The sequence below is a fragment of the Apteryx mantelli genome, chromosome 18 (genome assembly GCF_036417845.1).
Source record: "Apteryx mantelli isolate bAptMan1 chromosome 18, bAptMan1.hap1, whole genome shotgun sequence".
In the NCBI taxonomy this organism is placed as follows: Eukaryota; Metazoa; Chordata; class Aves; order Apterygiformes; family Apterygidae; genus Apteryx; species Apteryx mantelli.
This window is the reverse complement of record NC_089995.1, coordinates 15,776,988-15,799,435: the sequence shown is the minus strand read 5'-3', so window position 1 is coordinate 15,799,435 and position 22,448 is coordinate 15,776,988. Positions and strand designations below refer to the sequence as shown.

At 52.7% G+C, this 22,448-nt stretch overlaps 2 protein-coding genes across 5 annotated transcripts in view; one reads left to right on the top strand and one right to left on the bottom strand.

The window, feature by feature from the left end:
• The window catches only part of LAMA5 (laminin subunit alpha 5), a 98,773-nt gene extending 84,869 nt beyond the window's left edge, over positions 1-13,904 (top strand). The window contains exons 53-80 of the mRNA XM_067307608.1: positions 542-738; positions 847-963; positions 1,179-1,333; positions 1,882-2,023; positions 2,351-2,453; positions 2,659-2,772; positions 3,288-3,467; positions 3,846-3,988; positions 4,239-4,424; positions 4,665-4,801; positions 5,408-5,561; positions 5,707-5,840; positions 5,958-6,120; positions 6,579-6,710; positions 7,154-7,305; positions 7,717-7,849; positions 8,144-8,284; positions 8,388-8,518; positions 8,601-8,768; positions 8,862-8,994; positions 9,236-9,393; positions 9,541-9,727; positions 10,149-10,301; positions 10,387-10,546; positions 10,686-10,816; positions 11,087-11,177; positions 11,790-11,918; positions 12,464-13,904. Coding sequence (XP_067163709.1) covers positions 542-738; positions 847-963; positions 1,179-1,333; positions 1,882-2,023; positions 2,351-2,453; positions 2,659-2,772; positions 3,288-3,467; positions 3,846-3,988; positions 4,239-4,424; positions 4,665-4,801; positions 5,408-5,561; positions 5,707-5,840; positions 5,958-6,120; positions 6,579-6,710; positions 7,154-7,305; positions 7,717-7,849; positions 8,144-8,284; positions 8,388-8,518; positions 8,601-8,768; positions 8,862-8,994; positions 9,236-9,393; positions 9,541-9,727; positions 10,149-10,301; positions 10,387-10,546; positions 10,686-10,816; positions 11,087-11,177; positions 11,790-11,918; positions 12,464-12,618 — 4,079 coding nt within the window. The 3' untranslated portion in view covers positions 12,619-13,904. The remainder of the gene's footprint in view (positions 1-541; positions 739-846; positions 964-1,178; positions 1,334-1,881; positions 2,024-2,350; positions 2,454-2,658; positions 2,773-3,287; positions 3,468-3,845; positions 3,989-4,238; positions 4,425-4,664; positions 4,802-5,407; positions 5,562-5,706; positions 5,841-5,957; positions 6,121-6,578; positions 6,711-7,153; positions 7,306-7,716; positions 7,850-8,143; positions 8,285-8,387; positions 8,519-8,600; positions 8,769-8,861; positions 8,995-9,235; positions 9,394-9,540; positions 9,728-10,148; positions 10,302-10,386; positions 10,547-10,685; positions 10,817-11,086; positions 11,178-11,789; positions 11,919-12,463) is intronic.
• A 759-nt stretch (positions 13,905-14,663) lies between these two features.
• ADRM1 (ADRM1 26S proteasome ubiquitin receptor) lies at positions 14,664-22,231 on the bottom strand. 4 transcript variants are annotated; one of them, XM_067307605.1, is made up of 10 exons: positions 22,152-22,231; positions 21,007-21,217; positions 20,629-20,745; positions 20,426-20,549; positions 19,930-20,016; positions 17,631-17,712; positions 17,155-17,384; positions 16,694-16,851; positions 15,536-15,638; positions 14,664-14,887 (listed from the first exon to the last, which is right to left on the bottom strand). In XM_067307605.1, the coding sequence occupies exons 2-10, from the start codon at positions 21,214-21,216 to the stop codon at positions 14,781-14,783; spliced, it is 1,218 nt and encodes a 405-aa protein (XP_067163706.1). In that variant the 5' UTR covers position 21,217; positions 22,152-22,231; the 3' UTR covers positions 14,664-14,780. The 4 variants fall into 4 exon arrangements, with proteins under 4 accessions (XP_067163706.1, XP_067163708.1, XP_013808158.1 ...); XM_067307607.1 differs by having other exon boundaries at positions 17,263-17,384; XM_013952704.2 differs by lacking the exon at positions 22,152-22,231 and adding an exon at positions 21,455-21,873.
• Positions 22,232-22,448: the final 217 nt, after the last annotated feature.

Genomic DNA, 22,448 nt, shown 5'->3' with positions numbered 1-22,448 from the left:
CCAGTAGAGTTTTTCAGAATAACAGCAGAGAGCCTGCTACCCTACTGGCTCAGACGCCAGGTCCACGATCCTGAGGGCATCTCTTGCAGGAAGAGAGGGGCCAGATTCTGCTTCCACGCAAAGCCCTGCTGCATAGCTGGGCGCACCAGGCGCTGCTGGGACACAACAAAATTCAGCAGCTGAAGGCTAGAATTATAAACTAGGTCTCACTAGAAATAAGCGGTATTTTTTTTAACAGTTACGAGGCACTGAAACCAACCTTAGCTAGTTGTTGTCCATCATTTGGAGTCTTTCAGTCATGGCTGGGTGTCTTTCTGAAAGAGATGCTGTCCCTCAAACTAACGTTGTGGGTTTGGAGATGATCCTGGATAAGATCTTGTGCTGTGCAGGCAGAAGGGGGGAGGAAGGGAGGACGGTCTCTTTTGGCCTTAATATCTGCAAAGTGAGACCAGAATCAGGCTTTTCTGCAGCACAAACACAGAAAGAGCCCTTTAACACAGGAGAACAGGTTAGAAACGGGTCTTGTCTCCTTTGTCCTCAGTGCTGCATCGCGTGAAGAATGAGCTGTACACCCACTGGGAGGCTAACCAGGACCTGGTGAACAGCATCCGCGAGCGGCTGGCTCAGCACAGCTCTGAGCTGATGGACCTCCGTGATGCCCTCAATGAGGCTGTGAACAAAACCAGGCAGACAGAGGACTTGAACAGCCTGAATCGCAACAACCTGGAGGAGAGTCAGGTAGACCTTCCTTCCCTGGGTGAACTCGTGCAACCATGCAGTACAAGTGCAGTAAGGGTGGGCCTGTCCTAGCGTCTCTGGCTCCTAACTCCACATCTGTGTTTCTAGCAAAAGAGCCGGGAACTCCAAAAGCAGTATGGGGTGGTGCAGGACACCCTGAGGATGGCCAAGGACTCGCTGGCACAGATCTCCGACTTCCTGCAGAAGATGGAGAGTGCAAAGGAGGTGGGTGATGGAGGTGCTTCAGCCTGGCCAGAGAGCGTGGAGGCAATGGGGCCACACAGCTCCATGCCAGGGGTGGGTGAAGGAGAGGAGGAGAGCACAGAGCGGCTCTGGCACCACTGAACCAGGTGACCAGCTCCGCACGGGTGTCCATATCTCCCTGGTGCAACGCTGGGGAGGTGGCAAGCGGCCCTCGGGAGTGACGCGCATCCTTGCAGGAGTACGAGAAGCTGGCAGCCCTGCTGGATGGGGCCAAGCTGCCCCTGACGGAGCGAGTGAAGAAGTTCTCCCCAGCCAGCAGCAAGATCCCAATTGTAGAGCAGGCTGAGGAGCATGCCCGGCTCCTGGACGAGCTCGCAAGGAACCTGTCCAGGTAATGCATCCACCTGACTCCCTGCCGCTCAGTCGGTAACCCCTGAGCCATCACCCAGCCTTCTCTCCTGGGACAGAGAGCTCCACCCCAGCCAAAGCTATGTCCATGGAGCTTGCTCCACACGCACATCACTGCCAAGCACCCCATCCCATCACTTGAGTGCAGCAGAAAGCAGGGGCAGCTGGTGCTGGGGCGGTGTGACACTTGTGTCAGGATCAGCTGACCTCTTTGATCCGGCTGTATTCTGACTGCTCTAGACCAGCAGCAGTAACAGGGAGACAGCACTTTCCTTCCCCGAGATGTACCCTGCCTCTCAAAGCGGACGTGCACGTGGCCCTCTGCCGTCACAGGGAGCTGGTGCCCGTGGTGCTGGGGACAGGGTGCTGCACCCTCAGCCGTGGCAGGGGAGCAGGGGGTGCAGTCTCTGGGGCTTTAGTGCAGAGCACGTGTTGCAATGAGGAGCCTGAAGGGGTCCGACCATGGGGTCAAGGGCAGGAGCCCACCCTGAGTTGTCTGCAAGGACTTGACTGCTTCACCTTCAAACACAGCATTATCCAGGGCACAAACCAGGATGGCTTTATCCAGCGAGCGATTGACGCCTCCAACGCCTATGCCAGCATCATCGAAGCTGTGAAAAAAGCCGAGCAAGCTGCCCGTGATGCCAACGAGGCAGCCAGCGAGGCTTTGATGGTATGTGTTGTGGGGAGCCCTGTGTGGATGAGCAAAGTCCAGCCCTCCTTTGTCCCCTCAACAACCCCCCGTAGCTTTCACACCAGCATATTGGACTCTGTCTGCCCCTTCCCTCTAGGACTTCAGCACTTCGCTCTGTGCTAGAGAACAGCATCTCTCCAGGCCCTGCTGAGGCCAGGGCCAGACTCCTGGGGTTTGGTGTCCCTAAGTCCAGTTCTTTTTACCTCTACTTGTCACAGCCCAGCAGCACGCCCCGAGGACTAGGGACTTGATTTCTTCTTCCAGACTCTCAGGCCGTGGCCCAGGCAGTGCATGTTTGTTTTATAGAACGTCATGTCAGAAAACCTTGGGGCCATCTCGAAAGAACTGAAGAAGAACAGCAGCAACCTCGAAGAGGCTGTGAAGAGAGAGCAGAGAAAACTCAATGGGGGTGAGAGAGGCTCCTTGCATAGACACAAGGAGGTTGGGAAGAGAGCAGAAATCACAGCAGATCACTGTGCGGGGAAAGCAGTTCGCGTGTGTGTTAGGGCAGGCTGGGTGGTGGCTGTGGGTGGAAGTAGCAGGGTGTGATATCCTTTGGGCTGGACTGAGACCCAGCACATGGCATATGTGTTTATACATTTCTTTAATTGCAGCTATTAAAGGCACTCTGCAGACAGCAAAGGACAAACTGGCCGACCTCCGGGTGAAGAAGGAGCAGCTCCTGAGCCAGCTCCAGGCCGTACAGGACATGCTGGGCAGGGACCAAGGTTTGTCCTGGGGCAGCTGCTGCTGGGCAGCTGCTCCTGCCCCCTTCCTCACACCCGGGCCATGACCCACATGCTCCACACAACCTGTTCTTGTAGGGTGGTCCTATAAACCCCTTTGTAATCTACATCCTTCCCTCTCAAGGTGGGGGAACTGTGGACAGGGCTGGACTTTGAGCATGGGTGAGGCAGAGGGGTCAGCATTCCCACGGGAGGCAGGCTGTACAGCACTCATATACAGCTCTCCCACTGCCCACCCCAGTTTTCCATCCTAGAAGTCCCTGGATGGACAGGAATGAATCACAACCTCATTTAATGTGGAGCCCTTTGCATTAGGTAAACATGCACACGTCCTCCTGTACCTGGGTTTGCAGAGGTCTCCCTTTCCAGCATCACTCCTGCAAGCCCCTCAGCCTGTGCCTCCTCATGAGGGTTGGCGTGCAGCTAACTCCAGTTACGAGCTGGACTCTTCCTCCTCTCGCCTGTTCATCCCAGCGATTTTTCTCCTTTTCTTGCAGAGGACACAAAGGAGGCAATTCAGAATGCCAAAGCAGCAGCAGCTGAGGCCAACAAAACAGCTGCAAGAGTGGAAGATGCCCTGAACACCATGAAAAAGAACCTAGATGAATGGAAAGACCAATACGGAGACCTTCGAAACAAAGACCTGAACCAGGCGGTCCAGGATGCCAGGAAGTCCGGTGAGTGCTGAGCCTGTTGGGCTCGCTGGGATCAAGTGACAGGTCTGCCCTTAGCAAGCACCTTGTTTTCAGAAGCTGTGCTGTGCAGCTTCAAGTCAAGAGTAGAGGGAGGCAGGCAGCTAAGACTGGGTGCCTCAAACCTACCCCCTTTATTTTTTTCCTCGCCCTGCGGTGCATGTCACCTTTGCATTTACTGCAGGGATTTGCATGCACTGGAGTGTTTTCACAATCTACCATCAAGGCTGCTGGGTTTAGGGGTAATTCTGTGGCTCTGCTCCCAACTGCCACTGCTTTGATTTGCCTGTCCCAAAACTGCCTGAGCTTCACATCTCTCTCCTTCACTAACCTTGATAAACCTTGGCTCCTCTCCAAACCCAGTATCCAGTCTGGAAAGCACCATCCCGCTGCTGCTGGGGAAGCTGAGCAGCCTGGAGAACAGGAGGAACAAGAATGCCACCGTGTCGGAGAACATCGTGAGGATCCGGCAGCTCATTACGCAGGCGAGGAATGCGGCCAGTAAGGTGGGTTCATGGGAGCATGAGGGCTGCAGAGCACTGGGTGGGGGGTGTCAGGGGCTTGGGGTGGATGAGGGCAAACATGAGGGCAGTACAGGAGTGGGAGAGGCATCCAGAGGAGCTCTGGGGCCACCAGGCAGTGTCCCTTTCTCGTGCACAAACTCCAGAAAGTGCTTTGACTTGGCAGAGCTGGCAATGGAAGGAGAGGAGATAACAGTGCTTTCAGTCCCTTGGGGTTGGATTTCTCTCCCTCCAGGTGAAAGTCCCAATGAAGTTCAACGGCAGCTCGGGCGTGCAGGTCCGCATGCCCAGCAACCTGCAGGACTTGGCAGCCTACACGTCCCTCAAATTCTACATCCAGAATCCCGAGCCCAAGAGCAGGCAGCGGCGCCAGGACGGGGCTGAAGAGGGACGGTTCGTGCTGTACCTGGGCAGCCGAGAGGTGAGACAGGGCTGCTTGGGCATTGCTGGCAGAGAGGGTCAGGAGGATGCAGTGATGGGGAGGGCAGTGCAGGTGGTGGGATTTGCTCAGCACTGGACATGCAGGGGTAAGGGATATGCAGCCATGTCCTACTGCTGTGGAGAAGGGCTCCTCTCCATCGGGGAGACCATCACTTGACACTCCTGCCCATCCTGGAGGGGCTGAATGCCAATCTGTGGCCCTGTTGTTCCCTGTATTCAGGCCTCCGGAGACTACCTGGGCATCGTGCTCAAGGACCGCAAAGTGCAGTGGGTCTACAAACTGGGAGACGAGGAGCCGGCCTCCCTGACCATCGACGAGGAGATCGGAGAGCAGTTCGCCACCATTAGCCTCAACAGGTAGGAGACAGAGGCAAACACTGAGCATGGCAGGCTCTTCTGAGGGACAGCCAGTGCAGGGAGAACAAAGATGAACAGGTGAACCCCTCCAAGGGGGAAATGCAGCAGTTGCCTAAAGTATGGCAGGAGTCCAGGAGGGGAGGAACAGGAGAAGGACTGTTGTGGGACACATCCTCAGGAATTTCTTCAGAGGACTGTCCCAGCAGCAGATGCAGGTAGTGCAACATCCAAACCCAGGCAGGCCTCGGGCTTGCAGAGGTGATGTGGACTCCAACCTCCAGTCATCCCTAAATGTGGTCAGCGCTGAGATACCTCCAAAAACCAGCAGGAGATAGATAGTGTGTTATCAGATCACAGAGGGGCTGGAGAGCACCTGTGGGAGAGGAGAGATGAAGATGTCTTTGCAGCAAGTCCATTCAGCCTTGTGATGATGCAGATAATGTTAAGCCTGGCTCCTGTCAGCGCCCTGCTGCTATGGGGCTCCTCCGTGGGGGATACGGCCCCTTTTCTGCAGGGGTCTGCAAGGAGGCTTTTGTGCTTGGGGAGAGCAAGGTTGATCCCTCCTTGCGGGTCTCCACTCATCCCGACCATCCCCTCCTACCGCAGGATCCTGCAGTACGGACACATGTCAGTGATCGTGGAGAGGCACACGGTGCACGAGACCAAGGGAGACAGCATCGCCAAGGGGGAGCAGGGGCTGCTCAATCTGGACCCACGCAGCGTGGTCTTCTATGTGGGTGGCTACCCCTCCAGCTTCACGGTGAGATGGGCACTGGGAGCAGGGAGGGAGACCTTTTTTTTTTCTGGAGACCTCAGCACTACCTTTGGAGGTTCTGGGGAGAGATGCCTTGTTTCATGGGGAAACCAGGATCAAACTTGCCCCAACTGGCCGGTTTTGTTCCCAGCCCCCTCCCACTTTGCGCTACCCCAACTACCGTGGCTGCCTGGAGCTGGACACGCTGAACGAGGAGGTGGTGAGTCTGTACAACTTCCAGCGCACCTTCCAGTTGGATACCACCGCAGAGAAGCCCTGTGCAAGGTAGGACACCCTGCCCAGGCCTAGGGCAGCTCCTGCCCCCATCCTGACCCTTGGCTGCCCCAGAGCAGTGCAGGCTTGGCTTTGTAGTGATGCTTCCTCCCTTCTCCCATGGTTCAGGTCCAAGTCCACAGGAGACCCCTGGCTGACAGATGGCTCCTACTTTGACGGCACCGGTTACGCAGAGATCAAGTTTGAGAGCCAGTCTGGCATCACCAAGCGCTTTGAGCAGGAGATCCGCGTGGTCTCCTACAATGGCATCCTCTTCTTCTTGGAGAACGAGGCAGGTGCCAGCTCCTGTGGGGCCTCTGGGCAGCCAGGGAGCTTTCGTCCCTCACCCAGGCCTGCCCCAGCTCTCCCGGGGGGCTGGATTGAGACTTTCCATTTAGCAGGCAGGCAGGGGAAATCCCATCCCCTCTTTCAGGGGACTGGATGGGAAGAGTTTGTCCGGTGCTGGAGAGACTCCCTTTAACTCCAAGGGCATCCATGCACCTTCATAGACCTGCCAGGCCAGCCTTCACTGGGGCAGGTGGTGCTGCAAGGGGCATTTCCAGCCCGTGGTGCCTTCTTCATGCCTGGCCACAGGGCTGCTTTTTCCAGAGAAATCCCCCGTCACCATCTCTGCGACTCGGGTCAAGGCACCAGTGGTGGGACCTGCTCCCGCTGGTGCTAGAAGGCAGGCTGGACTCAGCGGCAGCAAACGGGGTGAGGGGCGCTGAGCGTCTGTCCTGTCTCCCCCAGGGACAGTTCCTGTGTCTGGCCATCCGGGATGGGAAGCTGGTGCTTTACTACGACTTCAGTGGTGGCCTGGAGATGGCAAAACCCAGCAGCAACTCCTCGTCCCTTGCCATCGGCAGCACCGCAAACCAAGCGGTAAGGAGCGTCCGTGTGCCCTGCTCGTGCGTGCCCGGCTGGTCCCGAGCGGGGATGCAGCAGCCACACGCCAGCCTCGGGCTACGGCTCCTGCCAGTCAGGGAGCACAGCCGCAGCCCCTGGCAGGGCAGCATGGGCGAGGGTGGCCCAGCTCTCCTGGGCTTTGCACTACCCTCGTGGGGTATCCAGATGGGTTTGGCCGGTCCATCCTCTGAGGTTCCTCCTTGCCACAGCTCCCGTGTTGATCTCAGCTCCATCTCTCCCAGGGTTGTTCATCCACAGGGCAAATGGGATGCTCAGACCCTCATTTGGAGGGGAAGGTTTGAAGCCTGCAGGCTCTGGGCCTCCCTTGTGGGTTTTCTTCACCTGCAGCTGTGGACTGGACACCTTCTGCAGTCTTTCAAGACAGAACCAATTGCCCCCATTTTCCCCTCTGTCTCCAGATCCAGATTTTCCTTCTCAAAATGAATGGTAAGAAACTCATCCTTGTGCGGCTGGAGCGACTCACCATCTTCATGGTGGAGCAGGAGAACTCCCTGGAGAATGCTGCCTCCTACTACCTGGGTGGTGTGCCCCCAGCTGTGCTGCCCCCCAGGTGGGTCCAGCCCCAAGTAGGCAACACAGGGCCAAGGACATGTGCTCGAGCCAGAGTTCACATCTTCCCCCCCCAGCGCCCCAGGATAGGGCTGGGGTGGTATTGACACTTCCTCGACAGATCCCAGGCTGCTGGTGGGGTCCCTGCAGAGCTCCCAGGAGCTTTTTTCTTCCAGCCCATCGCCATGGGCTTGAGGACCCAACATCTCTGTGAGGAACAAGCTGCTCCTTGATGTCACCAAGCCCTCCTTGGCATTGCCAGGTGGTTTGGAGCAGCCTCATGCTCGAGGCACCAGAGACACTCCCAGGCTTTGTGGTCCTGCATGGGTGCTGTGTGTGAAGGGCTGGACAGGACCATGGGGCCAGACCCTGCCCGGGGCCAGCCTGGTAACGCCATCTGCTTCTCCCGCAGCTTGAAAGCGCTGTTCCCCACGGGGGGGTCCATCCGGGGCTGCATGAAGGGCTTGAAGGCTCTCGGCAGATACGTTGACTTGAAGCGCATGAGCACGGTCGGTGTGAGCTACGGGTGCACCTCGGACCTCCTGGTAAGTGAAACGCTGCAGCAGCCAGGCCTGCACGCTCACCTGCCTCCCCGGGCCCAGGGAAAGGGTCTGTTGGAGAAACAAAAGCAGGGACAGGCTCAACCACATGGGAAATAAAGCCAGCAGCTCCTCAGTACTCTGACCAAACAAGGACCCGAGCAGCTGGGTTGTCCTCCCACCATCCCTACAATCCCACCCATGGGAAACTGCAGCACCAAGATGTTCAGTGGCTTGTCTAGGGTCAGTGAAGAGCTGTGGGGGGGCTGGTGGGTCACGCTCTCCCAACCTCCCTCGCAGGTGGCTCGCTCCGTTAACTTCCATGGCCATGGCTACTTGACCCTGTCCCTGAAGAACGTGCCCCAGCTGCAGGACTTCTACAGTGGCTTCAGCTTCCGGACAAGCCAGCGCGAGGGGCTGCTCTACCACCACGCCACCCAGGTGGGAGCCCCGGCGGGCACCTGAGCTCCTCCAGGCGGGGTGGGAAACGGGCACTTCCCTGGGCTTTGGCCGCCCAACGGTAACAGGGCGATGCTTTTCCCAGGAGGGGACTTGCCAGGTGTCTCTCAAGGGGGGCCAGCTGGCCTTGAAGATGCTGAAAACCGAATTCACCACGAAAAACACTTATGCGGACGACAGGACCCACTACGTGGCCTTCTACAGCGACGTCCGTGGGTACGTCCCAGACTGCCCTCGTGGGGCTGGGGCTGCCGGCTCACCGGCGCGCCCCGCTCAGGCTGCGCTGATCCCCCCGCAGGGTCCGGCTGTACGTGGACGACAAGCTGCAGGAGGCTGTGCCGGGAGCAGGACCCAGCCGGAGGCAGCGGCGGCAGGAGGACCGGCAGCTCTTCCAGCTTGGGGGCTCGCCTGAGCCGGGCGCCCTCGCCAACCTGAGCGGCTGCATCAGCAACGTCTTCGTGAAGCGGTGGGTGCCGGAAGGAGCCAGGGACGGGTCTCGGTCCCTTCCTACCTCCCGTGCCCTCCTGGTGATGGGAGACCCCTTCCCTCTGCGCTGTAGGAAGCTGGACCCCCAGATGGTTGTGGACCTGCAGCAGAACGTGCGGAGCGTCAACATCACCATGAGCTGTCCCTGGGAGGAGCGGCCGCAGCAGCTCCGAGTCACTTTGAAGAAGGACAGACGGAAACCCAAGGTACTGACCCGGGGCCCCACAGCTGCTGATATTCCCCACATCTCTCCTGTCTTCTCCACCCGTTCCCTCCCTTGCTGGGCACCCCGGTCCCGCGACACCCACGGCTCCTGGCCCTGCTGTGGGACTTGCTGCCAGTCTCCGCTTTGCCCATCCACACTGGCACATCCCTGCTCCATGCACCCGAGGGATGCCACCCGCAAGGGTGCTTCCCTCACCCCGTTTTTGGGCTCATTTCACCCAGACCCCAGGCAAGGCTGCCTCGAAGGACCGGCGCCACGATCAGGACAGCGGCTGCCATCTGCACCCACACCCCCACGCGGCGAGAGGCAGCTTCCAGTTCGGGGGGTCCCCGAGCAGCCACTGGGAGTTTGAGGAGATCCCAGACTCCTTCCGCGAGAGGTGAGGCTCATCCTGGACCGACCCCACACGGGCTCCGTGCCTGGGCACCGTCCGGGGACCAAGGGCAAGCTGCGGAGAGCAGGTGCCCCTGCCTGCCCGCGGCCGCAGGAGGGCAAGGTGCTCAGAGCCACGGTCCTCCTCCCGCAGGTCCTATTTCTCGCTGGAGGTGAAGCTCAGCTCCTCCAACGGGCTGCTCTTCTACGTCGCCGGCGAGCGGGGCGCCTTCCTGGCGCTCTTCGTCTCCAACGGGCGCTTCGTGCTCCTGGCAGACCTTGGTGGGCGCCGGCTGCGGATCCGCAGCAAAGACAAGTACCGGGACCGGCGGTGGCACACGGTGAGCGGGGGACCCCGGGCTCAGCAAGGAGGGAGGACTCAACCCATCTCAGTATTCAGCTCCTGCTGCTCGCAGGGGCTTAACTCCTGCAGATTTGCCATCACTGGCCGCCTCAGATGCCCGTGCATGAGGTCAGCTCAGCTCAGCCCTTCCCTGGGCCTTGCTCCCAATTGCATGAGGGACATCCGAGGTGCCAGGGTGGCGTGCAAGCTGCAGGAGCAAAGGGAGCAGCAGCTGCGCTGCTGGGGCTGGCTGAACTTCTGAGCCAAGGATGCCCAGGGACTTGCACCCACCTGACACCAGGGCCTGCTGGGCCCTTGCGACCCTCCCTCCCTCCCCAGCACAACCCAGGGGCTCTGCCCAGCCCATGCAGCATCCTCTGCACCAAGAAATCCCCAGCACTAACCTCTGGTCCCTGCAGATCTTCTTCAGCCGCGACCAGAGCCGAGCCCAGCTGGTCATCGATGGGCTGCGAGCCCAGGAGGCTGCCGTGACCGCCGCAGGACACTTCCTAGCTCGGACCCCCTTCTATGTGGGGGGAACACCAGCCGGGATGGCCCAGGCTCACATCCCGGTAAGGGGTCGGCGGTCCCATGGCGTCGCTCCACATGCATCGTTCCTGGCCCCTCCACGCTCACTCCTGCGGCCTCTCTCTGCAGGTTGCTTCTGCCTCCAGCTTCGACGGGTGCCTGAGGAACCTGCAGCTGGACGGGAGGCCCATGGGGCCCCCCTCGCGCACCGTCGCGGTGACGCCGTGCTACGAGGGAGCCCAGGAGAGCGGAGTCTTCTTCTCTGCAGAGGGCGGGTCCATCATCCTAGGTACCCACAGCAGCCTGGGCTGGCCCCCACGGCCCCCGGCGCTCTGCGGCTCTGAGCCAGCCACCGACGGGGAGGGACATGTCTCATAGGAGGCCCCTTGTCCTTATCCTCCTCCTCACCAGTGACATTTTCCTTCCAGCTGACACAGTGGCGACTGGGCAGGACTTGGAGGTGACACTAGAGGTCCGTCCCCGCAGCACCTCCGGCTGCATCTTCCACATCGGCACAAGGAGAAACCCCCACCTCCAGCTGTACATGGACGAGACGAAGGTAGCGGGAGGGTGGCCCAGCGGGTGCCCAGCCAGCCCCCAGCTCTACACAGCCCCTCCGGAGCTGGGAGAAGGAGGGGTGACACCAAAGCTACCCCACTGCACTGGGGCTTCCCAGGGGGAGCCTGGCCAGAGGGACATGGGGAGGGTCCCCATTTCCCAGCTGCACCTTTTCTTGCAAGATGAGATGACCCTGTGGAGCAGCTGAGCTTCCTGCAGGGGGAGAGTAGCAGGAGGAACCTGATCCACCAGGTTTGTCTTGCTGCCCTAGGTCACCGCGAGCACCAGCACCGGGACTGACGAGCTCTCGACATCGGTGGCTCACCCAGCTCTCTGCGACGGGCAGTGGCACACCATCACAGGTGAGGTGACAGCCAGTGCTCAGCTCAGAGCAGACCAGGCTGGAGCTCGGCTCCTGCTGCTCTGCTCCCACCTCCTAGGAGGGAGCCTAGGCCCCTTCCTGGAGTATTTAAGGCCCCAGCTCCCACCTGTAAGTACTTAATTTAGGAGATTGTAGCTGCCAGTAAGTCATTTCCTAATTAGTTACCTTGCCTGGTCTTGTTAGTGCTGTCACACCTGGTGAACAGGAGGGAAGTGGTGCCTGGCCCAGGCCAGGGGATGTTCTGGGTGCCCAGTACCCTACTGCAGCCCCTGAAATAGTCCCAAGCCTCCGCTTGTTCCACTATTAACGCTTTCTGCTAGGAACAAGAGCCCAGTTGCCTCCAGCCTGGCTCAGTTTGCGTCCAAAAGGCTCAAACCCCACAGCTGAGATTGGTGTTTTAGAGGGGGAGTGTTTTATCACACCTGTGAGCTGCAAAACTCAGCAATTAGAGCATTTGCTATTGAGCCAGTGCTGAGGTTTGGCATGGGGCCCTTTATCTGGTGCAGGGAGGGTAACAGGCCCCTGCAGGAGGGAGGAGGTGGAATTGCTCCCTGGGTGAGGAAGCCATACTGACTCTCAATTCCTTTCTAAGTTATCAAAAGGAAAAACATAATCCAGATTGATGTGGACACAGAAAGAAACTACACAGTGGGCCCCAGCCGGGGGTCCCAAACTCCTGCACCCGGTGCCAGGGCAACATTCCACCTAGGAGGGCTGCCAGGTGAGTTGGGAGGGCGGTGGAGCACATCTTGGCTCTAGAACAGACCACCACAAAGCCCAAGGAGTTACTATTCCTGTTTTAAGAGGCACTTAATTCCCTGCTCAGCCTCAAATGAATTCATTGTGCCGCATGCCCTTTTCTCCCCAAAACTGCAGCAGTTCAAGGTGGGCTTCCCAGAGTAGCTCTTTGGGGTCCTGCAGAGCTGCAGCGGTAGCCCTGGGCTGGCAGTGGCTACTGGTTGAGGTCTCACAGCACTTGCAGGGGGAGGTGTTTTTGGGAAGCCTCCTATGATGTATTTCACTTACCCCAAAGACTCCTGTGGTTCATGGCCAGAGACATTTGGGGGAACCTGACGTTATCACACAGCCAATCAGCAAGGCCACAGGGCGCGTTAGTTAACGCAGCAACTGTCAGACTGGAGCTTGTTCCAGTAGCCCCGAAGAAGCTGTGCCGCAGCCCCTGCCCTCGTGGCGCTCAGCCAGGCTTGGCAATGCCTCTCAGCAACCAGACTAATAAATACTTGGTTTTACTTTTTTCTTTTGCAGAGATGGCCAAGGCAAGCACAGTATGGCCACTGCCTCCCCTCCCTCATTACGTGGGCTGCATAAGGAATCTGCTGATTAACCGGAGCCACGTGAGCCTGCTGCAAACTGGGACTGTCAGGGGCTCAGTTGGCCTTAAGGGTTGCCCCATGCTCTAAGTGCACCTCAGTGTAAAGCCTGAAGGACAGAAAGCTGCACTGCTCTCTGGGCCCCAGCTGTTACTTACTAGATTTGATTAACAGTGGTCAAACCTACTTGATCTCCAGCAACTGCAGAGCGAGACTGCAGGTGCAAGTCTGGGGCCAAAAGCAGAGATGGGCCAGGTATCTATGGGGAAGGAGGGCAGGGGAGAAAGGTGGGAGAAGGGGGCGCTTCAGGGACCTCTCTTACAAATATAACCAAAAAGTTTGAACAGGAGATAGGGCTAACTCACTCCTTCACCAGTGGTCAAGCATCTGCAGCAGGACTCCTTCTGACACGTGGCTCGTGTCCTCTACAGAGCATGGGCAATCGGCAGCCACGCACTCAATCCTGTTCCCTTTTCCCCACAATTACAATGCATGTAGATTTTTAGTTCACGGAATACTTGAGGCTATTAATAACAGTCACGGACTGTCTTCTGCTAAAGGCTCTAGGCAGCCTCTGTTTTATAATAAATGCAATTAGGACAAACTGGATTAATTCTGTCACTTTTGTGTTTTTACAAGCAAGGATGCATTTAACCCCTAAGGTCACTGTCGGTTCACCTGCCACTGCTATGCAAAGAGCTCTGCAGGGGGGGCTTCAAGATGAAATTCTGTTTACAGAACTAGCCTCTTCTGTTCAAATTAATTCAAAACAATCAAAAAAAAAAAAAGGACAAGGCTGGAAGAACTGCTGAGGGAAAGTAGAAAGACATCACAAATGTCACACCTAGATTCATAACTCTGCAGTTACACTCAGTGCCATTAGATAGATACACTGGCAAAAGTCCTGTTGTATGAAGTAAGAAACGGTTGCTTGAAAGGGAAGAAATAAAGAAAGGTTACCTCTAAGCCTGGCTAGGTTTGAGATACGTCATTTTGCCCTCACCTGCCCTTCCAACAGTTACCTTCTGTTTGGCTTAACTCACTCCTATTCTAGTGCAGTTTTCACTTGAAATCAAAACCATTTTCTCCCAAGCCACCTAGTTCACTTGTGCACTTACACGTCATATATATATTTGTGTGTGTATATATATATCTAGACACATGGGGACAAAATCTTGCTTCTGAAATGGACTTATAACTTATATCATTATATTGTTTTTTATGAGGGGTAAATATTGTAAAATGGGTTTTTAACATGTCTATCTTAAATGTAATTATGACCTGTTTTTAAGTTGTAGTATTAAAGATGGTCTTTGTAAATCACTGGTACATACTTTGGAATTGAATAAAATTTTATGTTACTCTCTTTCACTTGACTAGTGAAGAGCAAGTATGAGATTTATGTAGAACTGGAAGAGGAATAACCACCACCTCAGGAAATGTCACCATGGGACCCTACATTCATATTTGCCACAAGCAGTTTCCTCTCCGGCAGTGTCTCTAGGAGCGACTGCCGTAATTCCTAGCACGCTACCTGCGGTGGTAGTGCTCTGAAGTTCATGCAGTTGAACCTCATGGAGTTCAACAAAGGTGAGGGCCTGCACCTGGGACAGGACGATCCACGCAGCAGTATATGCGGGACAACAACTCGGTTAGCTGGCAGCTTTGCAGAACATGACCTGGTGGGCAAGAAGTTGGATGTGAGTCAGCAGTGCGCCCTCACAGCTACGAAGGACAACCGCATCCTGGGCTGCATTAGCAAGAGTGTAGCTGGCGGGCTGAGGGAAGTGATCATTCCCCTCTGTTATACAGCCCCCAGCCTTAAGGTAACTATCCACTACTTACTTACCCAAGTAAAATACTTTCTACGACTTACTTACTTACAGCAATGCAAAGCGGCAACACAACAAAGCACAAGGAAGTAACTTCCTATTTTCCACTTATAATTTACACTTGAGATTCTATCCAACTACATATTGTTCAACTCTCAGGACTCCATCACAAGGAAATCTAAAGAACTGGGCTAGCCTGATGTCAAACGCATTAAAACTGAACTGAACTGTAAGCACCTCCACTGAAAATAAACAGCAAGTACTACTGAAGTGCATGCTAAATAGACTGAGAAACCCAATATGGCAGATAAAGAAAATTCCTTTATTTGTAGATTTATATAAGCATAATATGAAGTTAGTAGTCCTACTGCAGTTGCTTAAGTTAGTATCTAGGAATATCTGTAAGGAAGAGCAAATAACTTAATCTAAACTCATATCTTCCTCTTCATCTTTCTTGTCCTTAGAGTCGCCTTCCTTTTGGTCTGACTTGACACTGTTCTGCATTGCTTTGGCAAACGCTTCTACATCTAAAAGTTAAACACATTAGTTATTTAGCTTTGCATTTTCAGGGACAGGATTCATTCTCCACAGGAGGTTAAGCTTCCTTAGTTGAAAAATAAACAGTTCCTTTAGAAAGACACTATTAATAGAGAAAACGGTTTTAACATTCATTCATATGTAGTGCATGTTTGGATACCTCTGACATCACCAGCATTTTACAGAGTTTAACACTGTGTACAGGCAGCCTAAGAACAGGTTTACTTGAGTAATGGAAGGGATTCCAAAAGCTCATCAGGGAAAATTGATACCCTCCCTCCCCTCACAGTGCTTAAGGCCCCAACTGTGCACTTATTTCAAATGAATCATTAAAGGTTCTCACAAAAGAAAGCATTCCTAAACAAGGTGACTATGACGTTTCCAGAATTTTTTGCATCTCTTTCAAAAAACCATCACAAAGCTACTCAGCACATCTCTTTGTAGAAACCTGAATTCTCTAATGTCAGTCTGATGTCAATAGCTGCATCTGCTGAAGAAAACCTGAGCCACAGTTTTCATTTTAAAAAAAGAGGAGTGCAAGAATCAGCTTTTGAAAGTTACTCAGCATCTACATGCAACAGTTACATGCAGTGCAAAAGGGAATACTTAATCATGCTCCCAACAACACAAATACTTACCACCTTTATTTGCTGCATCTACTGCCTCTGCTGGTAAGCCAAACTGGCTCATTAGGGGGCCAAGCTGTCCAGAAGCTAAGGCAGCACTGAACATGCTCAATGCCTGTGGATTAAAGCCAACAGCATCAAATAAAGTTTGCATCATGTTTCTCCAACACCACATGGCTGCCGTGTAATAATCTAATGAATGACGACAGCATTCTCTGTACATTTCCATAACCTATTACGGTACGTTGACCGTATGCCCTACCTGGGAGCAGCCTCCCTCCTTTAAAAGAAATCACTGCGCTGTGGTCAGGCTCTGAACTGCCTCTTTACACCACAGGCCCTTGAGTATTTTGCAAGCATCAGGAACAATACTTGCTTTTAACCAACTAGATGGCACAGAGCCAGGATCACTGCTGGAGAAAGCACCAATTGATATGTCCTGCTAGAACGCAGACTTAGCAGCGCACCAAAACACAGTGACATAACTTCCAGCTAATTTAGAGCATGGACAACTTGAACGTTCATCTACCTGCAGAATACTCTGTCAAATATCCAGTGAAAAACATCCCTCATTATTTCTGAAGTTGTGTCTGCACAAAAGAGTTGTCATACTTTAACCTAAAGATATCCTTCTTAGCCATTGAAATTTTGTATACTGACAAATTTCAGTCTGCATAGTTCAAGATGGCCTACAATAAACCAGATTTAATCTGATAAAGTAAGCCCAAACATACTTTGAAAATTACATAGTGTTTTAAGAGAAAAAAGGGATGTAAACACCAGCACCTCTTCTCTTCCCTTCCAGTCACTTGTGCAGTCACCTGAAACTAGTTTTAAGACAGCATAGAAGCCATTTTTTAAAAGAAAATAATGAATTTGCTACTACGTCTGCTGTAATTTGCCAGAGATGGCATTTATAATACAGAGAAAGGTAGAGCCCAATTCCAAAAGAGAAAGTAAAATATTCTAATCTGCCCTCGGGCAACCACAGAAAGGCAGGAAGAATAGTGTTGCATTAAGTCATGTCCCTCTCTGCTTCCACTTCTACAGAATAGCTTCCTACTATGCCACTAACAGTGGCAGAAACCTGAAAAAGCAGGACAACACAAGTCACCCCACGTAGGGGAGGAGAAAAGGAGAGCTGCACTTAAGCGATAGCTAGGCATCTACCTGCTGAAACTGAGGAGATGTCAGGGTATTCTGAATCTCTTCAGCTGTCTGTGGCAGAGATTCCCCTGAGGGAAGGTAAGGCATCAACCGCTCCTGAACTTCAGCATTGGCCAGAATAGGAGCCATTATCTCAGGAGTCAGAACAGTAGCCAAGTCAACTAGGAAGAAAATAAATGGTTGATTGTTAGACTATGTACAAAAAACACATTTTGCCACGTTAACCAAATGATTTTGTCAGTGGAGTACTGAAATGTATTGAGCAAATTGCCGGCATCCTTTCTTCCTCCCAATTTTGGAGCAAGATTAAGACTCTTGAAGCAGTCAAGAAGAATAGCACTCAAATGAAAAAAAGAACAAAAAAATTTAAGAGACCTTTCAAACCAATTTGGAACAGGATAGGACAGTAAAACAGCTCCAAAGGACTCCTGGATCCAAAAGCTGTCTGGTCAGAATACTGTTACCTTGCTGTCCTCCTGCTCCAGATGGCACATTCATAGTAGCTAAAATGTTCTGAAGGTCACTCAATTGAATGGGCTGGGTTGGGCTTGTGGCTGAGCTGGTTCCATTACCCGAACTCGGTACAGGACTCGGACTGGTCACAGATGCAGCCGCAGGAACAGACGGGGCAGGCGTTACACGTGTAGAAGAAGTCGTGGAAGATGGTGTCACAGCAGCTGACTGGCTGCGAGAGCTGGAAAGATAATTAGGATAACTAATCACCTGCAAAAAGAGTCCCCCCCCCCCCCTTAAAAACAAAACAAAACAACTTCTTTTCAAGCCCTTGCAATATAAAGAACCACCACCGTCACTCTAGAGAGGTAATAAGCAGTCTTACCTCCCGTTATATTTTCTGCTCAGTAGGCCGCAATTCCTCCCACATAAGTGGCAATTTTACATTACAAAAATATTACAAGCCCAGACCACATAGGTATCATACCTTGATGATGAACTGCTGGTCGGTGGTCCCCCACTTCCAAGTAAACTAGCCAGCCCAGGACCCGTCAGTGCACCCAGCCCACCTTCCATAAAGATAAAAAAAGAACAGATTCAGAAACTTCTTTCTTTCTTTTTTTGCACCTCTCTGGTCCAGAGAGGTCATTCTTGTACCTGAAAGGTATTATTGGCTAAAATAAAGGAGGAGGGGGTGAAAGAACCCAGACCAACCCCTCCCCCCTTTCTGTAAATAAACAGCTCTCATTTTCTGATCTTGCATCCCTATTAGAAAAGTGTCTTAAAGATAGTTGCATGTTTTAGACATTACTCAATTTCTAGCTGTTCACAAGGATGAAATGATTTTGGTTTGTGCCATACATACACAATCATTATCAGAGAATCCTTGCCCTCTTATCTACTAGTTTCCAAAAAATCCAACTTTTCTCTAAACTTTAAAGCCAAGGCCCTCAGCAGAAAGACTGTAGAGGCAACCTTTGAGTCACCATCACTGTCTTCCCCCATATACCCAGACTTTTTGCAACTTCAAATCTAATACAGAGATGCAGCAGCAGAAGAAACTGAGTCCTTAAACACTTCATAAGCAGGGCAAAATACAGACATTCCTGTGCATGAGTAAAGTGCTCCCAGCAGAACAGCAAACAGAAAAAAAACAGCACAAAACCAACACCTGGCCTTTGAGCCAACTGTCATATGTAAAAGAAATTAGAATCACAGCTTCCTTCATCCATACTGCTAGGCACAACTACCAAGAACTTGCAGCAGCATCAAGAACATCAGCTAAAAAGAACTAGGGAATGGTTTGACTTCTAGACCCATTAGAGTTATCGGTGACTAGGATTCTTTTGAGCCATGTTGGCCAAATGCTCCATTTACCACATGCTTCCCATTCAAGGGTTTCTTATACCCCACCTAAGTAGATACACTTTCCTATACAAGCATCTGCATTCATCATCCACCTTTTGGGAACTCTCTGCAAACACAGAGGACAGAATGACAGTGCTCCATTAGCAAACACATCATTGACTGAAACTGCAGAAATCTGCAGAGGTCAGAGCAAGTACTAAGCCATCTGTCTGGTACTTGTTTGCTTGTTCACTAATCACATTGCTTCCACAGCAGCAGAAACAGCAGAGTAAGGCTAACCAGGTTATATCACATGCTACTCTACTGAGTTTGTCCTTGCTAGGAAAAGTTTACCCAGGAGCTGCAATAAAGACAGAGTCCTGAGAGATGCAAACCAGATGTAAAAGAACAATACACTACTAGAGAGAAAGATCCATCCAGTTTCACCATAACCACTGTTTGCAGACTCAAGCAGATGGTTTTCTTTGCATTACAGTAGTTAGCTTCATGTCAAGCTGTCTTACGATTAAGATGTAAAGGCAATGAAAGAAGAGCTGCTGACAGCAAGTATTGAGAGTAAGAGGAAATAAGTTTCAGGAGTCCTGTGAAGCTTCAAGAAGGAAGCAAGAAAGCCTTTTCCAAACACATCCTAAGAAGTCAGAATCTTCCAACATTTCCTCCACCAACATCAGATTTGCATTTGAAGCTTACAAAGACGCTAAGGCTAGATCCACAAAAAAGGACTTTGGAGCTTAAACACCAAACCTTTGTCATTGCCAAAGCATTCCTTTGCCTAATTCAACAGCACGGTCTGACTTCTCAGGAAATGCTCTATTGGGCTTTACGCATGGGCAGTGTTAAGAGCAGACTGCAACAGTGACCCCAACCTATCTCTCATTCCCTTCAGAAAAACAGCTCAGTGATTCAAGCTATTCCCAGCAGTGCCCAGAAGAGAAAGCCCTAAGCCCTTCTGAGCTATAAACTGCAGCGGGGTAGGTACACTCCAGCCTTCCTCTTGAAGCCATCCTACTATGCACACAAGTATTCTCTGTATCAGAGACAACACGAGCAAGACTCTATAGCTTGATAACTGGGGTATCCACCTGGGAAAAATTCCTGTTGTTTAATCCCTGCTCCAGTGAATATTTAGGAGGAAGAAGAGGGGGAAAAAAAAGAGTGAAAGATCCAGTGGAGCAAGGAGCAGAACCTATGTTCCTTGCAGATCAAGCCCTAAAAGGAGGGCCGCGCTCTGGTTCCCTTCCTTTCCTGCATCCTTTTTTTTTGCCCCTTAGCTCATCTTTGAGGTAGGGCCTTGCTTTCTCGTGTCAAGGAAGTGCTATTCAAATCAATAGCACTACTTGAAAATATTCATCGTCAGGTAAGATTTAACCTGGCAGGAGAAAATACCATTTTGGCGTAAAGATATTAAAGCATTTTACCAAGTCCTCCTAAGCCCGTTGGTCCGATCAGCTGCATGAGCTGGTTATGGCTCATGTTTCCAAGAAGGCTTTGCAAGCCACCCTCACCTAAAAACAAAAACATTCTGAAACACAACATATTCACATAGTTTTTTCACAGCACTCCGGCTCAAACAGCAGGAGATTAATTGGCATCACATTCTGTATGGAAAAAAACAGTTTCAAGTGTTTACTGATTCATGATGCTCATAAAAGATAAATGCAACTTGGCTTCATAAAGAGGTAAGACTCCAGAGAATCTGTTGGCAACAAGAGAGATTTCTTCTAGCAGTCTTACCTTCAACCTGCACCTATTACAACAGCACATTTTATTTTGCTAAAAGCATGTTTATACTTCTTGTATTAACATCGTTCCCAACTCACCCTCCAATGTCCTCAGGAATTTCTTCCTAGGAAACTACAAGTGCTTATTTTCTAAAAAAGTTTCTCACATTAAAGAGCAGAGAATGGACTGTACCTCCTAATGCTGATAACTCATGGCCTCCACTCGCATTACCACCCAAAGCACCAGGCATTGGTGGATTGTTGAGATACTCATTCACTTTACGGCAGTGTTCTTCATCTTTATCTGTCTTCGGCTCCTGTAAGAAAGTTTTTATACCTTCAAGACAAACTGGAAGTTTTTTGCTTCAAAACCTACATTATTTACTTCTCACAAACCTGCATCCAGAAGAAAAGTCGTTTTGATCCTGCTTTGAATTTCAACACGTACACACGACCAGTAGTACACTGAGGTACCCTCTTGAATTCACAGTCATCAGGAAAAATAATCAAATCCTGGAAAATACAGCAGTAGGAAGAAATGTTTTAGGAAATAATTGTTACTCCTTTTAGCCTCCCACAAAGGCCTCTGTCCTCCTCCTCGAGCCCTCTTCCCTATTGTTCCTCAGAGCAGGAGGATTTAAACATGCCTGTCTGTCAAGCCACAGTGACATTCTCATCCTAATGTGCCTTAAGAAAGCTCTTTCAGCAATGCTGACAAAACAGAAACAAGACAACACTGTGACTTAATACCTTGAAATACAAAACTATACTTACATCTTCAACATTGCCTGAAGTCCTGTCTTTCCAGCAAAAGTGAATGAGGGAATCATCAGTTTGCTGGATGTAAACAAGGCCTTTTCTCTTGTCTGGGGTTACAGTGCTGCCTTTCAGGGACATCTTTCCTGCCCGAAATTCCACCAGGTATTTGCTGGAAGAGCCACGGGAGCCTGGCACCAGGCTTGGAAACAATGCACCTGAAGACATCCTAGAATAGAAAGAGATCAGCAAATATGACCAGAAAGCTTCCCATATTCTCTCCTCTCAATATAAGACTTTATAGAATGAACTTCGCAAAAGGAATCTGTTCCACTGGCTCCAGGAGTTGGAAAGCACTCCAAAAGCCAAAACAGAACCCCAGAAAGCAGAACGAAGAAAGGCTCCTCCATATAACTCCATTAATGACAATGAACATTTCTGCTAACACACTTGAAAATGAAATCACCTTCTCCCTGCAACTTTTTCCTCTGGTCTATATCATGGTTCACAGGATCAGCGACGTTTTAATTGCATAAAACTCTACTGTAATTCTGATCTTCGGACTCCTGCTTCAGCGACTAGTGCCAAAACTGATCTCCGTGGTTAACCTCTTCGCTACCGAACACTGTATGTCCCCAGAGCCTCATACACTGCAGTTTCTGAGCAGCACAAAGATTATGTTTCCCAAATAATTTATTTGCCAACCTAGCGTGTACAGACGTTACGGTCTTAAAACAGCAAACGATATCAGCCTAAATGACTTCGCAACTGATTTTTAAGATGCTTCTAAACAACAGTTCAGGCTTCCTCTTAGCCGCCCCCAGCGAACACCTGGCCGGGACGGGGCACCCCCAAAACACCCTCGCTCCTCCGCGCCGCGGCCCTGCACGCGAGGAGGGGCCGGGGCCGCTCCGCTCCGCAGGGCCGCGGGGACACGCCGGGGCCTCGAGAGGGCTCCGCGCCCGCCCACAGCGCGCCCGCGGGCCCCCGCCGGCGCGGCCCAGTCCCGAGCGCTGCTTCCGCCGCCAGCGCTTAGTCACCGCGGCCGGACCGGGCCCGCGGCTGTCCCCGGGGCCGCGCCGTGCAGCTGCCCAAGGAGGCGGCGGGCTGAGGGCTGCGGCCACGCGGAGTCCGGCCCGGTCCGGCGCCCCCCGCGCCGGTACCTGCCGCCGCCGCCGCCGCGCCCGCAGGCCCCGCGCCCCGCTCCGCTCTTCCTGCTCCGCGCGCCGGAACCCCGCCCGCCGCGGGGCCGCCCGCGCCCGCCGCCCGCCGCGCCGCAGCGGGTTGGGCGCCGCCGCCGTCACTCAAGCGCGGGCGGCCCGACGTGCCTCGCGCCGGCACCGCCCCCCGCCATTGTGCTGTGTCATAACGGCCGCGGGGCGGGGCCGCCGGGGCAAGATGGCGGCGCGCCCGCCCCGCCCCGCGCCGGCGCTGAGGAAAGCAGAGGCCGCAGGCGGGGC